General features: G+C 41.1%; 1 protein-coding gene across 1 annotated transcript; it reads left to right on the top strand.

Moving 5' to 3' along the window:
* The first annotated feature begins 1,334 nt into the window (after positions 1-1,334).
* LOC129150566 (amine sulfotransferase-like) lies at positions 1,335-15,213 on the top strand. Its single transcript, XM_054722379.1, has 6 exons — positions 1,335-1,476; positions 3,278-3,486; positions 6,093-6,219; positions 6,958-7,052; positions 12,594-12,780; positions 15,046-15,213. Exons 1-6 carry the CDS (start codon positions 1,335-1,337, stop codon positions 15,165-15,167), a joined length of 882 nt encoding a protein of 293 aa, XP_054578354.1. The 3' UTR covers positions 15,168-15,213.
* Positions 15,214-17,871: the final 2,658 nt, after the last annotated feature.

Here is a 17,871-nt window from a genome sequence, read left to right as displayed (position 1 = left end):
ACTTGCTGAGCGGCACTCCCTGTGTGAGAACTTATTGACCCACAGGGGGAAGCTCCTGGATTGAGAGTCTGCCTCCTGGTGGTCAGTGCACATCATAGCAACTAGTCATTCTGCCGTTCAATCAATTTGCATATTAGGGTTTTATTATATAGGATGCTGTTTAGTATGGCATGGGTTGAGATACATGACATTTAAAAGGTGCTTGACGTCCCTGGGTCCAGGTGAGACCATGTTTCCCTGGATCCGGGTGAGGCCTCATGCACCTAGGCTCGGGTGAGGCCACGTGCCCCTGGGTCTGGGGGAGGCCAAGCGCGCCTGGGTCCGGGTGAGACCATGTGTCCCTGGATCCGGGTGAGGCCTCGTGCACCTAGGCTCGGTTGAGGCCACGTGCCCCTGGGTCTGGGGGAGGCCAAGCGCACCTGGGTCCGGGTGAGACCATGTGTCCCTGGATCCGGGTGAGGCCTCGTACACTTAGGTCCAGGCGAGGCCACGTGCCCCTGGGTCTGAGAGAGGCCACGCACCCCTGGGTCCGGGCGAGACCATGTGTCCCTGGATCCGGGTGAGGCCTTGTGCACCTAGGCCCGGGTGAGGCCACGTGCCCCTGGGTCTGGGAGAGCCCAAGCGTCCCTGGGTCTGGGTGAGACCATGTGTCCCTAGATCCGGGTGAGGCCACGTGCCCCTTAGTCCGGGTGAAGCCATGCCCCTGGGTCCGGCCGAGACCAAACCAGAGGGAGTCGGACCTCCGTTACCACCATTTGTCCACCATCCAGAGCTGAGGGGTCAGTGCTGACATGTACACATAAGGAACAGGTGGACATTGAAATTGGGTCTCAAAAGAACTGTTGGTCCAGAAAGAAACTCACTACAGACTGATCCATCTGCCTGTCAGCATAACTATTATTGCTCGTCTCACATTCAGTTCTCATAAGTATATATCTAGTGACATATGATCTCGCTCATCTAGGGGAAATGATGAACAACATAGACTGAGGAACAAGAACAGAACCAGAAGCAAGGAGGCATCGATCGGACTATCGGGCCTCAGAAGGAGGATAGGGGAGGGTGGGGGGAGGGGGAGAGTTCAACCAAAGGACTTGTGTGCGTGCATATGAGCCTATCCAACGGTTAAGTTCAACAGGGGGTTGGGGCATGCGTGGGGAGGGGGGGCAATGGGAATGGGGGGATGAGGACAAATATGTGACACCTTAATCAATAAAGAAATTAAAAAAAAGGTGCTTGACATATATTGAGCACTCAGCAAGTGTTAGTAATTACTATAAAATACTAAGAAATAGAAAAGAATTTTATTTGTTTTTACTTGTAGGTGAATAAATATGGACAACAAAGACACATATTTGCTGAACTTTAAAGGCTATAATTTTGAATCTTCTTTAATTGATGCTGACTTTCTAGAAAATCTAGATGATTTTGAAATTAGAGATGATGATGTCTTCATAATTACATATCCAAAATCTGGTAAGTTTGGGGAGTGGACTACCTGTTACCAGTTTTCACTCTGGTTTGCTAACACATGTGTACAAATGAGCCCTTTTCCAGACATTACAGTACCCAGCCTACACTGAGAGCACCATTTAGGATTTTTAATAAAGTTAAATAAATCTCAAATTTTTCATATATAAGGTCACTTAAAATGCATATATTGTCATTTTTAAGGCACCTATGAAGGAACCAAATATTGAGCCAAAGCAGATACTAGGTCAAAGCTGACCTGTTGGCTTTCTCTGAGAATGGAAGAAAATATATTAAAAATCCAGCAGGATTTTGGTTAGCAGCATCTCTCAGTCAGAACTAATTCCTAATATGCTTTTCAATTACTCTAATTGCTTTTCTTTCCCTATAATAATGAAATAATTTTAAACTAAAGTAAATTGTTCTCAAATCTTACATTCCCCTTAAAAGCTTATTTTTTATATATGCTTTTTAGAACACAGGGTGATCGGTGTTCTTGAATCAATGTACAAAGTGGTTAATACTGGTCAAAAAATACATTGGAGTCAAAGTCAATGCAAAAGAAATCATTCCTGATTTTCTTGAAAATGCTCCAGTCCCTCCCTTTTACCAATGACTTTGAAATTCAGGACCCTGTTTACTTTCCCCAAATGAGTAATACAATGCCTTTCCCTGGGTTTTTCTACTCTGCAAAATGTGTTGGCACATTTGATATCAGGTGTTTTTTATTTCCCTCCCTTAGATGTTGGTGGTGCCTCAGTTTGCTTAGTTTTAGGTTAAGCAGCCCATAACAATTTTTCCTTTACCCTTAATCCAGCCTAAGTATTTGGCACACCACACACCAGTCCTTAGTCCAACATCCTGGGTTCTTGCTCAGCTTAGAGGGGAGATGAGTGACTCTCCAGGATTCCCCATAAATTTTATCAAACCTACTGTGTCTATTAAATATACTCAATTGAGTAGTAATGATTGCAAGATTATTGACACCTCACATTCTTTTAGAACATTGATTATATATTCATGAACATAGGTGCAAAAACCCTAAATCAAATAAATATAAGCAAAACAAATCTAGCAATGACAAAAAAAAAAACCACAAAAACCTCTGTGACCAAGGTGGCTTTATTTCAAGATTGGTTTAAAAATATATTAATGCAGTTCACCCACATTACTAGAGTATAGAAGAAAGCCTGAATTATCATCTCAACAGGTGCAGAACAAGCATTTAATAAATTCAGCATACATTCCTAAGGGAGACTATTAGCAAACTAGGGAGAAAGTGAACTTCTTTAACCTGATGAATAGAATCTACCAAAACTACCACAGACATCAAATGCAATAGTGAAACATTTAAAATCAAGTATGAGACAAGAATGCCTATCAGCACTGTATTGGGAGGCCTATACAATGTTAAAGAGAAAAGCTGAAAGGGGTCTTGAGCTCTTAAACTGTCTGTATTTCCAAAAGGTAAAGCTTTAAGCAAGACTAAGGAAGGAGGAACAGAGATAGCTGCAGAAAGTCACATGAACAGAATGTACATGAATTACAGGGAACAAAAGAGCTGAAGGATTGAACTAATCACTACTGTCACAACTCTTTTTGAGAAAAAGGGAACTTAGAACACCTAATTTTATCTTTACTAATTTTAATGTAAAATACATAGAAAAAAAGTTGGACACATTTCCTTGGCATAGTGGTTAAAAAGAAAGAAAAAGCTCCGAATAGTTTTGAGATAGATAGTATAATTATTGACATTGTTAATAAAAAATTAATTCAGTGTTGAAAATGAAATTATTTATTTTTACAGGTACCATCTGGACTCAGCAGATATTAAGCTTGATTTATTTTGAGGGACATCGTAATAGAACTGAAGACTTGGCAACGCTTGATAGAGTCCCCTTCTTGGAATACAATATACGCAAAACAGACTTTCTCAACAGACCATCTCCTCGCCTCTTCTGTTCCCACCTCCCATATTATTTGGTACCAAAAGGTCTCAAGCGCAAAAAAGCTAAAGTAAGTCATATAAAGTGCTTACGGACCTTTGGCACAAACAAAAATTCTTTCTTCAAATATTTTTTTCCAGCCCCACTCATCCACAGTCTTTCAAATGTGATAATTATAATCTTTGCTACTGTTTGACACATTAAATATATATGGAATTATAAGTATATACATAAATTGGGTCATCCCACACATTGCTTGTAGTGTGATTATATAGTATACAGCAACATTTCTTTGATGACAGCACATAAAATTCTATTCTTTTTTTATGGTTTAGTAGAATTTATTGTATGGCTCTACAATGCTTAGTGTATTGATGGACAGGTAAGTTGCAGCAAATGTATATATTACATCGCAATACACGTTCTTTTTTCTTTTTTTAATCCTCACCTGAAAATATTTTTCCATTGATTTTTAGGGAGAGTGAAAGAGAGAGGGAAGACAAAGAGAAATATCGATGTGAGAGAAACACATCGATTGGTTGCCTCCTGCATGAGCCTGTACTAGGGTCCAGGCCAGGAGGAAGGAGCCTGCAACTTAGGTACCTGCCCTTGACCAGAATCGAACCCGTGTCCCTTTGGTCCGCATTCCCACACTCTATCCATTGAGCCAAACAGACTAGGGCCAAACTTTTTAGTTTTTAATATCCTACCTAATAATAGACAAATATGCAAATTGACCGCACCTTCGCTATGCCCAAGCCACGCCCACCAGGCAAGCCACGCCCACCAAACAATCAGGACGAGTATGCAAATTACCCCAATAAAGATGGTGGCTAATTTGCATATCAAGACAGCGTAGAAAGAAGCCAAGAGCTGCAGAAGGGAGCAAAGCTGCGGAGAAGCATGCAAGCTGGGGGGAGGAGAAGGGAGGAGCGGAGGTGGGGCCGGAGGAGAAGGGAGAAAAGCAGGCGGGCTGGCAGAGAAGGTGGGGCAGGGGAGAAGGGAGGAGAGCAGGCAGGCTGGCAGAGAAGGCGGGGCGGGGGAGAAGGGAGAAAAGCAGGCAGGCTGGAGGAGAAGGCGGGGTGGGGGAGAAGGGAGGAGCGCAGGCGGGGCTGGGGGACAAGGGAAAAGCAGGCGGTCTGGCGGAGAAGGCAGGGCGGGGGACAAGGGAGGAGAGCAGGCAGGCTGGCAGAGAAGGTGGGGCGGGGGAGAAGGGAGAAAAGCAGGCAGGCTGGAGGAGAAGGCGGGGCGGGGGAGAAGGGAGGAGCGCAGGCGGGGCCGGGGGACAAGGGAAAAGCAGGCGGGCTGGCGGAGAAGGCAGGGTGGGGGACAAGGGAGGAGAGCAGGCAGGCTGGCAGAGAAGGTGGGGCGGGGGAGAAGGGAGAAAAGCAGGCAGGCTGGAGGAGAAGGCGGGGTGGGGGAGAAGAGAGGAGCGCAGGCGGGGCCGGGGGACAAGGGAAAAGCAGGCGGGCTGGCGGAGAAGGCGGGGCAGGGGACAAGGGAGGAGAGCAGGCAGGCTGGCGGAGAAGGCGGGGCGGGGGAGAAGGGAGAAAAGCAGGCAGGCTGGCGGAGAAGGCGGGGCGGGGGAGAAGGGAGGAGCGCAGGCGGGGCCGGGGGACAAGGGAAAAGCAGGCGGGCTGGCGGAGAAGGCAGGGCGGGGGACAAGGGAGGAGAGCAGGCAGGGCGGGGTAGAGTGCAGCAGGAAACCCTATTGCAGGATTTTTCCTGCAATGGGAATGCTAGTAAATTATAAAATGATATCTCAAACTAATCTGAGTTTGCATTTTCCTAATCAGTAATGAGATTAAGTACTTTTTGATATGTTTATTGGCCAAAATTATTTCTTACTAGAGGCCGGGTGCACGAAATTCGAGCACGGAGGGGGGGCATGTCCCTCAGCCCAGCCTGCACCCTCTCCAATCTGGGACCTCTCAAGGGATGTCCGACTGCCCGTTTAGGCCTGAATTTCGGGCCTAAATTAGGGATGTCCGGGATCGGGCCTAAACGGGCAGTCGGACATCCCTCTCACAATCCAGGACTGCTGGCTCCCAAATGATCACCTGCCTGCCTTCCTGATTGCCCCTACCCGTTTCTGCCTGCCAGCCTGATCACCCCCTAACCACTCTGCTGCCAGCCTGATTGATGCCTAACTGCTCCCCAGCCAGCCTGTTTGCCCCCAACTTCCCTCCTCTGCCAGCCTGGTCACCCCTAACTGCCCTCCCCTGCAGGGTTGAACGCCTCCAACTGCCCTCCCTTACAGGCCTGGTGCCTCCCAACTGCCCTCACCTGCTGGCCATCTTGTGGTGGCCATCTTGTGTCCACATGGGGGCAGCCATCTTTGACCACATGGGGGCAGCCATCTTGTGTGTTGGAGTGACAGTCAATTTGCATATTACTCTTTTATTAGATTATTAGATGCTTGAGCATGTGAAATGTCATGTGAATAAAGTTGATTACTTCAACAGTCTTTGTAATAGCAAAAAAAACCCAAAAAACAAAACAAAACAAAAAAATAGTTATAACTTAAATTATCATGAGTAGTAGGCTGGATGAAACAAATTGTTATGTTTTCACATAGTGACATATGTTGGTGTGAAAAAACAACAACAAAAAACCAACAACAACCTGTAAGGACAATGAAGAATTGTTAAAATTGTTTTACTATACCTCCTACAGATTGTTTACGTCTACAGAAACCCCAAGGATGTTATGACTTCATACTTTCATTTCTCAAATATGGTAATCCTGCTTGAAGCTGGGAATGATATGGAACATTTCATGAAAAGGTTTCTAGATGGAAATGGTAACTATGAATTTATGCATTCAACTTTTCATAAGGCCATGTTGCCATCTAGCCAAATTCTCAAACTTGGGGAACATATTTTAAGGAAATAAAGAAGAGCAATGATAGAAGCTGAATGCACACAGTGGTTACTACTCTGTTATCTTAATTTGCCACCCAATGGCTTTTCTATTCTCACCACGACCACTTTGGGGATTGTTATGGTTCCAAAGGCATATTGTTTAAGAAATACGTTGACCAGATCGATCATAAAAGAACCGCAGTGGTGTACCAATTCAAAGTGGATGTAGTTTTTGTGTTCTGTCGTGGACCTGTGGTAGGCCTTATATGGCAGCGATGGAATATTCATTTCAACACTGAGGAGGATAGATTGATGTCAGAGGCTTGTGGAATGTGGAATGGGGGCTCTCACTTATTTATATAATAAAAGGAGAAATAAAGAACGTTTTTCAGGTGGAAGAAGTAAGAAAGTAAGGAGCTCACCTTAAATCTTCACAATTAGTTGTTTGGGCTTCTTCTTTTCTTCACTGCTGCTTTCCCTACATACATAGGAAAGGCAGGTTTCCATTAAAATCATGTCATTGTTTCCCAAAGCACCGTTTTACAAGGTAACACAGATGTCTCGTGGTGGGGGCTCTCCTTTCCTTTCGGAGGACGCCGGAACAGAAAAGAAAGACTCTAGTTTGCTGTTTGGTAAGCGCAACATCTTCACCTTGTCACTTACTAATTTCCCCCCAGTGGTAGGAAGCCGTTGGTTTGATCACATCAGAGGCTGGTATGAGCACCGACATGACTTCAGTATTCTGTTTATGATGTATGAGGAAATGAAAAAGGTAAGAGGCGAAGGTTATTTTTACAAATTGTTTCTTTGAAACCCTCTTTTATTTTGGTTTTAATGACCCACATTTTCCCAGTTTTCTTGGTACCTAACTACTTCTCGTGCTTTTTCCGGGGTTTCTAATCGCCTGCCCCTCCCTTAGCTATTGGCCTCCTCAGGGCTCTCCTCTCACTGCACACAGTCATCTCTGTGGTTCCTTTTCATGCTCCCATCTGTGTCAATAGGGGCAAACTCACAAGACCAGTGATGGAAAAAAGAGCAAAGGCACTTCGAAATGCTGGGGCCAGCCCTGGCCGGTGTGACTAGTTGGTTAGGTGTCATCCGATGCACTGAAGGGTTGCTGGTTCGATTCTGAGGCAGGGCCTGGGTTGCAGGCTTGATCCCTGGTAAGCGGCACGATGTTTCTCTCTCTCTCTATTCCTCTCTCTCTCTAAAAATCAACAAGAATATTAAACAAACAACAAACAAAAACAACCCTGGCATGAGAAGCCACTAAGATTTGGCCAATTAGTCAGAGGTAATTGTGTGCCCAGTGATGCAAGTTCTTTGTGTTTCGTTGTTGTTGTTTTTATTAAAGAGAATCTTGAAATGTAGCTTTCGTGAAAATCACATAATATATGCATGTTGACATCCAATGAAAACTGTCTTAATACATTGTGTAAACCAAACCAAACACATCTGAAGTTCACTATTTTGTGATCTCTGATTATATGTTGACTCACTGCTACATATCTTACTTGCTCATTAATTCAAGATTATAACATGCCTGTTATGTGACAGACCCTAAATAATCAGGCAAAGACAATTGAACCCTTTATTTCTAGAACTTATAATCCAACAGGGAAGACAAGTATTCACTAAGTAGATATATATACTTCAAACCTGTGATAACTGTTATCAAGGAAACGCTCAGGTATGATAGTACCTGAAATATACTGATCTGGTGTAGGTAATAGGCAATTATTTCTGGAAAAGTAACATGACAACTTCAAGCTAATAGATATGAGTTGGCAGAAAAGTGAAAGAGAAGTCTAAGCCAAGGAAAGAGAATGGGCAAATTATCGGAAGCAGTCAGGTGCATGATACCTTGCAAGGAAGAATTTAAAGAGCAAGATGGAGGTAATGAAACATTAAGATAGAGAGGTGTGGAGAAACCAAGATAGTGGCATAGGTAAACACCTGAAATTGCTGCCTCGTACAACCACTTCAAAACTACAACTAAAAGACAAAACGGACATCATCCAGAACCACAGGAAGGCTGGCTGAGTGGAAATTCTACAACTAGAAGTAAAGAGAAAAACACACTGAGACTCAGAAGAGCTGCGGACGTAAAGTGCAGAGTTACAGACGCACGCGTGTGTGGAAAGGGCTGGCAACTGAGGACACGGTTGTCTTTTTCAATCCGGAGGGAGACACAAGCTCCCAACTGCTCTGAACTTCAATTCCGGGCGAGACTCTGGGGACTCAGATTCATACAGGGAGAAACTGAACTGTCTGGCATCGGGTGGAACTTGAGGGCGGCTTTCTCTCAGAGGTGCTTGCAGCAATTACCTAGGGACACTGAGACCCAGGGGCCTCTTAGGGCAGGGCCGACAGTCAGCCATTGCTGTTTGCTCCTGAGACCCCACCCAAGCTGTGCGCAGAGGTTTTTGCATATTAATGGCCTGGACCTTTGAAATCTAAAATTACCTAACAAACTGCAGCTGAGTCAGAGAGACCCAGAACATCCAAAAGAGGGCCAAGTTCCCACAGCAACTTGCATTGCTTCACAGCTGGGCCTCATCTGGGCACCTCCAAAACCCAAACAAAGAAGAAGAATCTTCAGATCTCTCTGTAGCTCCTGTTGGGTGGCCTCAGGCAAAGGCTAAATTAGCACCTCCTTGGAGATCCAAGAGCCAGTGTACCCAGTGGTCAGAGTGGGACCATCCAGATTACAACTCCTCAGATCCATAAGGGACACACCCAGGGGGCAGACTCAGTGAGCACCAAAGCCTCACTGAAGCAAGTCTTGCCTCATAAGGGTGTCTCCAGCACAGAAGTTCTCCCATCGCAGACACAGCTGATCCTCACAGCCAATTGGCCTGGAGGTCAATTTCTCCCAGTGATACCAACAACAATCAAGGCTTAACTACAGCAAGACTGTACACCCAGCCCACAAAGGGGTGCACCAAGAGTGTCCACCTCAGGTAACTGGAGAGGCTGAGCCACTGGGCCCTATAGGACACCTAGCACACAAAACCACTCTATCAACATGGGGAAGCAGCCAAATGCGGAGGCAAAGAAACAGGTCACAAATGAAAGAAATGGAGGATATAGAGTTCAAAACTACAGTTATAAGGTTTTTCAAGAATTTTCTAGAAACCGCTGATAAATTTAGTGAGACCCTCGAGGATATGAAAAAGGACCAACTAGAAATTAAGCATACACTGACTGAAATAAAGAATAATATATAGAGACCCAACAGCAGACTAGAGGATCGCAAAAATCAAGTCAAAGATTTGAAATACAAAGAAGCAAAAAACACCCAACTGGAAAAGCAAAAAGAATCCAAAAATGTGAAGATAGTGTAAGGAGCCTCTGGGACAACTTCAAGCGTACCAACATCAGAATTATGGGGATGCCAGAAGAAGAGAGAGTGCAAGATATTGAAAACCTATTTGAAGAAATAATGACAGAAAACTTCCCCCACCTGGTGAAAGAAATAGACTGACAAGTCCAGGCAGCACAGAGAACCCTGAACAAAAGGAATCCAAGGAGGACCACACCAATACACATCATAATTAAAATGCCAAGTGCAAAAGACAAAGAGAGAATATGAAAAGCAGCAAGAGAAAAACAGTTAGTTACATACAAGGAAGTACCCATATGACTGTCAGCTGATTTCTCAACAGAAACTATGCAGGCCAGACGGGAGTGGCAAGAAATATTCAGAGTGATGAATAGCAAGAACCTACAACCAAGATTACTCTACCCAGCAAAGCTATCATTCAGAATTGAAGGTCAGATAAAGAACTTCACAGATAAGAAAAAGCTAAAGGAGTTCATCACTGCCAAACCAGTATTATATAAAATGCTGAAAGGTATTCTTTAAGAAGAGAAAAAAGAAGAAAAAGATAAAGATAAAAATTATGAACAACAAATACATATCTATCAACAAGTGAATCTAAAAATCAAGTGAATAAAAAATCTGAGGAACAGAATAAATTGGTGAATATAATAGAATTGGGGCAAGAAAGGGAGTGGACTGACAATCCTTGGGGGGAAAGGGGTGTGGGGGGTGCAAGAAGAGTATGGACAAAAATCGTACATCTATGGATGAGGACAGTGGAGGTTGGGTAAGTGCAGGGGGTGGAGTGGGAACTGGGTGGAAGGGAGCTATGGGGAGAAAAAAGAAGAACAACTTTAATAATCTGAACAATAAAGATTATTAAAAAAAAAAAAAGATTGAGAGATGTATTGGAGCCAGATCATGCAAGGTCTGTAGACTTTGTTAGTGATAGTAATTTCTTCATCTATAAAGCAATAATGAGCCCTTTAACAGTTATAAGAAGAATAGCAATATGATAAAATTAGTATCTTTAGAATGTAATCCCCTCTAATGGGTTTAAAAGTGATAATAGTAAATATAGGCAAACTAGTTAGAGACCAGTTTGCTAAAGCACTGTTCATTGTTAGTGTAAATAAATGCAAATAATTTGAGGATGTTGGTTTTGTATCCTACAACTTTGGTTAGTTTTTTAATAGTTCGAATAGTGTGGGGTTGTTGTTTTTGTTTGTTTGCTTTGTTTTGTTTTTGTAGATCTTTAGTGTTTTCTATGTATATAATCATGTCATGTGAACACATAATTTTGTATCTTTATTTAAATTTGGATGCCTTTTTCTTGTCTACTTACTCTGGCTAGGACTTCCAGTATTAGGCTGAATATAAATGGTGAGAACTGGCATTCTTGCCTTGTTCCTGATCATTTGTTGTTGTAGTTGTTAATCCTCACCCAAAGATATGTTTCCATTGGTTTTTAGGGAGAGTGAAAGACAGAGAAAAGAAAAGACAGAGAGACATATTGATGTGAGAGAAACACATTGACCAGGGCCTGGATTGGGGAGGAGCCTCTAATCGTGGTACATGCCCTACTGGAATCAAACCCTGGACCCTTTAGTCTCTAGGCTGAGGCTCTATCCACTGAGCCAAAAAAACTAGGGCTGTTCATCTTTGTATTCCAGGAGTAAATCCCACTTGTTCATAGTGTATAGTTCTTTTAATACTTTACTGAATTTGTTTTGCTAGTACTTTGTTGAGGATTTTTGTATCTTATCTTTCATAAGTAATACTAGAGGCCCGGTGCACGAAATTCGTGCACGGGTGTGTGTGTCCCTCAGCCCAGCCTGCACCCTCTCCAATCTGGGACCCCTCGAGGGATGTCCGACTGCCCGTTTAGGCCAGATCTTGGTAGGGTTGGGCCTAAACGGGCAGTTGGACATCCCTCTCACAATCCAGGACTGCTGGCTCCCAACTGCTCACCTGCCTGCCTTCCTGATTGCCCCTAGCCGCTTCTGCCTGCCAAACTGATCACCCCCTAACCACTCCCCTGCCAGCCTGATTGCCCCTAACTGCCCTCCCCTGCAGGCGTGGTCACCCCCAACTGCCTTCCCCTGCAGGCCTGGTCCCCCCAAACTGCCCTTCCCTGCAGGCTTGGTCGCCCCCAACTTCCCTCCTCTGCTGGCCTGGTCACCCCTAATTGCCCTCCCCTGAAGGCTTGATTACTCCCAACTGCCCTCCCTTGCAGGCCTGGTCCCTCCCAACTGCCCTTCCCTGCTGGCCATCTTGTGGCAGCCATCTTGTATCCATATAGGGGCAGCCATCTTTGACCACATGGGGGCAGCCATCCTGTGTGTTGGAGTGACAGTCAATTTGCATATTACTCTTTTATTAGATAGGGTTTTTTTTGTGTTTTTTTTCCTGTAGTATTCTCATTTGGCTTTGGTATCAGGGTAATGCTGGCCTTATAGAATGAGTTTGGAAGTACTTCCTCCTCTTTGATTTGATTTTTTTGAAGAGTTTGAGGATTGGTATTAATTCTTCTTTAATTTGTGTTTGGTAGAAATAACCAGTGAAGTCACCAAACTTGAACTTTCCTTTTTTGTAGCCATTGTATTTAATTACTTGCTTTACTCTTTCTCTCATGAAATTGTAAATTCTTAACAAGCACAGATAGCATATTATTGTTCCCTTAAACTTCTCCAGCACTTATCACAGTTTCTGAAACACAAGATTCCAAAAAGTGCTAGTTGAATGAGTGAATGGGTGAATGAAAGTGTGTTGTCCTTATAAAATCAAACAGTAGAAAGCTCTAACAACGCTGACAACCAGAGCACTCATTTTCATAGAAGGAATAGGAAAGTAATATATCTTTGTCAAACTTTAGACTTACAGTAAGTCCAATCACCTTCAGTTTTCCAAAATGTAATCAAGATGTTGGGATGTAACTCGTGCATTCTTTGTAAGCTGAATAGTTTCTCATACCCACAATTCTTTCAGGATCTCAGAAGTTCTGTGCTTAAAATCAGCCGTTTTCTTGAGAAAGAACTGAGTGAAGAGGATGTGGAAGCTATTGTGAAACAGTCTACATTTCAGAACATGAAGTCTGATCCAAAAGCAAATTATGATGAGATTCTAAAACATGAAATTGGGAAAAGAACAGATGACGGACGTTTTCTGCGCAAAGGTGATGCTCAGGGGGTTTTAGGAGCAAAAGTGTTGAGAGTTCCGTGATTGCTTGGTCCCTACACTAATTAAGGGTGTGTTTACCGTGTCTTTCTAAGTACTGTCATTGGGACCTGGAGAGAATCAAAGATCTTAACTGCAAATGGCCCTGAAAAGTATCCCAGGACACTAAACAATTTTGTAGTACATAGTCTAACACTTGAACCTAATTAATCAATATTACATTCCTTCCTTTTAGTCTACGTGTCCCTACTCTTTAAAATTGGTTACCAAATCTTACCAGAAGGTGATATATATATGTGACCAGGTCAGCTCCAATTATTGGTTTTCTTTCTCTCTCCTAGAACATTCTAGAAGTAAACCTAACATGTATTTTGTTGTGGGAGTGGGAGTTTGAGTTAGAGTGATTTCCTCATGTATCAGATTTCTTCAGTGTAAAAAGCAGATTAATACTTCAAGAAACCAATATGCTATGAATTCAAGTATTCAATAAAAACATGCAATTAATTTTTATTTTGCTTCTATGACATGCCAGGAATTAAGAATGAATATATCTTCCCCCTGATACTTCTTAATTTCAATTAAAAAATTTTTTTGATCTTTTAATATACATTTTTCTAGAACATAATTTGTATTTCTTTTATTCATATTTTATTCACTAATTTATCCATAACTTAGCATTTTGATGATGGATATTTATTCTTAATTAATGAAGATCTTCTTGAAATTGCTCTTGATATTGCTAATTTTTTTAAAACTGTTTCTTTTTTGTCACATTTACTATCAGCTTTTAAGTCTCATTGCTTAAATAGATAAAGTACAAAGTAATTTTCATGCCCGTGAATAGCTTGCTAACTGTTCCAAATGCCAATGATAATGTTTAACTAAGAAAACTTGATAGTGGAAGATGCCCAATAATCTTCATTTAAAAATTGGCTTAATGACAGTTTCTAACTTCCATCAAGTAAAAAGCAATGACGGCTCTGAACACCCTCTGTGACCTTGGTATTATTACTTGAAAATCTTTGGGTTTCATTTTTTTTTTTTAAATTTTAAAGTATGTTTTTATTGATTTCAGAGAGGAAGGGAGATGGAGGGAGAGATAGAAACATCAATGATGAGAGAGAAGCATTGGTTGGTTGCCTCCTGCATGCCCCACACTGGGGATTGAGCCTGCTACCCAGGCATGTGACCTGACCAGGAATCAAACTGTGACCTCTTGGTTCATAGGTCGACGCCCAACCACTGATCCATGCTGGCCGGGCTTTCTTTTCAATTTTATTTATTTTATCTTTAGCTTTGTATTTATTTATTTTTTATTTTTAAAATTATAGTTGAAATTCAAGATTATTTTGTATTAGTTTCAGCTATGCAGCATAGCGGGTAGACATTTATATAATTTATGAAGTGATCCCCCCAATAATTATAGTACTCACCTGGCACCATCCATAGTTATTACAATATTATTGACCATATTGCCTATACTGTATTTTACATCCCCTGACTATTTTGTAATTACCAGTTTGTACTTCTTAATCCCTTCAGTTTTTTCAATTTTAAAAATGAAGAAATGCTGATATTGTGGAGTTGTGTTAATAATTATATTACATGATAGATATAGTTTGCCAAGTATGGTGCCCAGCATTTAGTTTTTTTATTTTTGGATATATATTTTCTCTTTATTTTATTCTTTCCGCATCTCCATTTATCCGCCCTATCCCATCTTCCACCTCTACCCACCTTCCTCCCTCGAACAATCACCACATTGTTGTCCATGTCCATGAGTTCTTTCTCTTTTTTTTCTCAATCTCTCCACCCCACACTCCCAATAGTTACCTCATACCAGCGTTGTCAGTCTGCTCTCTATGAATCTATTTTGCTTGTTAGTTCAGTTTGTTCATTAAATTCCACATATGAGTGAAATGATATGGTACTTGTATTTCTTTGGTGCCTGGTATTCAGTAAAATATATGAAAAAATTCTAACCTAGTCATCTCTTTTACTCTTGTTATACCATCTCAATAAAGGCTAGAATTTAATGGTAGTGGTTGGTGAAAGCATAATAGCTGAGGATAGTGAACTTTATAAGTGTTTTTAAGTTTGTTTCTTAGTTCATTTCTGTATAAGGGAACATGAAGTATCAAACCCATGGAGAACTAACAGATATTGGGGAGGCTGGCAGAGGAGATTGAAGTGGGTGGGAAGGAACACGTGCCCTGATAGGGCCACTTACTCACCCAGGTGCCCATCGTGTGCTTATTTCTAGGTACCGTTGGAGACTGGAAACATCACTTCACAGTGGAGCAAAATGAAAGATTTGACAAAATATTCCAAAGGAATATGAAAGATTTGCCTTTGAAGTTCATCTGGGATTTAAATGAGGAGTAAAATCAGTGTAAAAGAATTTTAAAAAAATCTACTAACTAGAGAGGCTATTTTAATAGACACATTAATTTGTGCTTCTTATGCAAATGTTAATTATAAAACTTTACTAATAAAAATTGAGTAAACTGTGCTTAGATTAGTTGCCAGGAGTTTGATAAACACTTTGAAATTTCAAAAATTAAAATGATTTAGGAGATAGTCTGCATTGATATCCTGTATTATAAATTGAAAAACAGGAAGCATGTAATAGGAATTATAAATGTTTTGAATTTACTGTAGTGTATATTTTTCTTTACCTACAATTAAGTTTAGTATTAATGAAACATTAAAATGTATTTCATTATTGTAATTAAATATTAATTCTTTGATTTAAAATAATTGTGAATGTTGAAATAGAGAACTCTTATGAAAGCACATGGATCTATTTAATACTTTAACAGATCACTAAAATTTCTTTTTATATATTGATTTTGAGAGAGAGAGAGAGAGAGAGAGAAACATGGATTTGTTGTTCCACTTTTTTATGCATTCATTTGTTGATTCTTGTATGTGCCCTGATGGGGATCTAACCCACAGCCTTGGTGTATCGGGATGATGTTTGAGAGATGTTAGGGAGAAGAGATTTCACATTATAAAATACTCTGTTAATAATAGTAATATTATAATTTAAATTTAAATACTTGTAGGGAGAATTGTCTTGTTGTATATTTACATTTTGTAGTAAATTTAACCAAAAAACTCTGGGTTTACTAAAATCAACGGGCTCACTTCGAGGATCTCTGTAGTTAAGAAAATTTTGAAGAAATACAGTTATTTTCACAGCGAAGTTTATATTCTAGTTTGGATAGCAAGGTAATACCAAATACAAAAGAATACATTTAAAACATAGAACTCACTGGTTGAATTTAAAATACACATCTAAATTAGGTTAAATTGAATTAAATGGCATAATGACTATAGTAGGTGATAAATTCTAAGATGAATTGTACTCTACTAAGAAGTGTTAACATAAAAAATCATTCAAACTTGTAAATAATTTTTTGTGAGTTTATTTGAGCCAAACTGTCGACAATTGCTGGGAAGCAGAACCTCAACGAAGTGAGATAATGCTCCAGGTAATGGGGAGTCATCTCTATTTTTATACATTGCAATCATAGGAGGGACAGATGGGTTACATGAAATCCATTGGTGATAGACTAGAGAGGCGGGAGAAAGCAAAGCAGGGAAACCTCTGGGATTGGATAAAAAGTAAAGTGCTAGTCACATACTTAGGTGGGTGCAGGAACAATGAACATGATAACAATGAAGGAATTTGTGGTATCTGTCCTGGAGCCCAGGCACATTAGTTGTGCCCCAAGGGGTCTGGCAAAAAGGAAGTTACAAGTTACCCAGACATTTCAAGGATATGCTATTATCCATACAAAAAGACAGATAGGCTCAGTTCAGGTAAAGGTTGACTTTGTTAGTGAAAATACTGGCCTAGGGTTTAACTACCCACCACAACTGCTTTTAAAGTTTAATTTCAGACCATCCTTTGTGGTGAGTTTAGGTCTCTGAGTTTGCAAGACCGCCATGCAGGCCTCACCTGAGCTTGTCAGGTTAGCATGTGGCCCCTATATCTAAATGGGATATAATCATTAAATTATCCTTCAAATTTGATGGTATCTTTAAGATTGATTCTTAAAGAACTTAGACTATTTTGAAAATATGGATCTGAACATTTTGCACCTATACTTTTAAGATAGCTTTTTAAAAGAACTTCCTTATATTTGGATGTATCTTCTGACATCTAAATTTTGTTTTTAAAATATCAGATCCATCTCTATCTAAAGACCCCTAAGACATTAGGATCTGTTGCTTAAATGATGTTTGTTTTTGGAGGTAAACATTGATTCTAAGGCCCTTGAAAATGACATTGAAGGAGGGTTTTAGGCACATTCTCAAAGGTAGGCATTTGATATCTCTTTCCTAGCTATTAACTAATCTTACGGGATTCTCTTTGAGATAGGAACTGCCTCTGTGCACATGTATTTTTATATGGGGAGGTTGAGGTTTCTGTTTCTGATATTGGTGCTCAATTGATGATGAACAGGCACACGTTGATCCTGCCCCAGGGAGCTTAAGCAAAATGGGGAACAGTGAAGATTAATACTTAATATTTTAGTGCACTACTGAAATTTAAAATATTACTTAGTATGAAAATGTAGCTGGTTCTGGTCAAAAAGGGTGAGAAATGGGATAATAGCTCTTCTTCTAACTGTGGGAGCTTGAAAAACATTCACTTATTCTCTGGTCCTCAATTTCCTCTGTAAGGTGGGGGTTTTAATATGCAAAATCCATTTTAAAAGGAAAATTAATAAACATGTTCAAAATTGGTCAGTTACCAGCAAAGTTCTTCCCTGGGCTTTGTCTACAAAAGTCGCACATCTTTCCTATTTCACCATATTCCACCTGCCCTACCCAAATCATGTGGAAGAAATAATACGCTATGGAGGTGAGTGCCCTTATCAAAGAGGCCCTGGCAAGCTCACTCGCCCCTTCTGCCATGTGAGGTTACAGTGAGAAGATGGCCAAGGAAGCAGGTTCTCATCAGACATGAATCAGCTGGTATCATGACCTTGGATCTCCCAGCCTTCAGAACTGTGAGAAATAGACGTCTGTGGTTTATAAGCTTCCCAATCCAGGGTATTTTGTTATTGCAGCCTGA

The sequence above is a fragment of the Eptesicus fuscus genome, chromosome 10 (assembly GCF_027574615.1).
Source record: "Eptesicus fuscus isolate TK198812 chromosome 10, DD_ASM_mEF_20220401, whole genome shotgun sequence".
Taxonomy (NCBI): Eukaryota; Metazoa; Chordata; class Mammalia; order Chiroptera; family Vespertilionidae; genus Eptesicus; species Eptesicus fuscus.
The sequence above is the reverse complement of the archived record's forward strand: the minus strand, read 5'-3'. Positions and strand labels throughout refer to the sequence as shown.

What these genes read in the sequence shown, in the direction of transcription:
- LOC129150566 (XM_054722379.1), top strand. Translation starts at nt 1,335, where the DNA reads ATGGACAACAAAGACACATATTTGCTGAACTTTAAAGGCTATAATTTT. An exon ending in AATTACATATCCAAAATCTG is followed by an intron (nt 1,477 to 3,277) that starts GTAAGTTTGGGG and finishes TTATTTTTACAG; the next exon opens with GTACCATCTGGACTCAGCAG. An exon ending in CGGACGTTTTCTGCGCAAAG is followed by an intron (nt 12,781 to 15,045) that starts GTGATGCTCAGG and finishes GCTTATTTCTAG; the next exon opens with GTACCGTTGGAGACTGGAAA.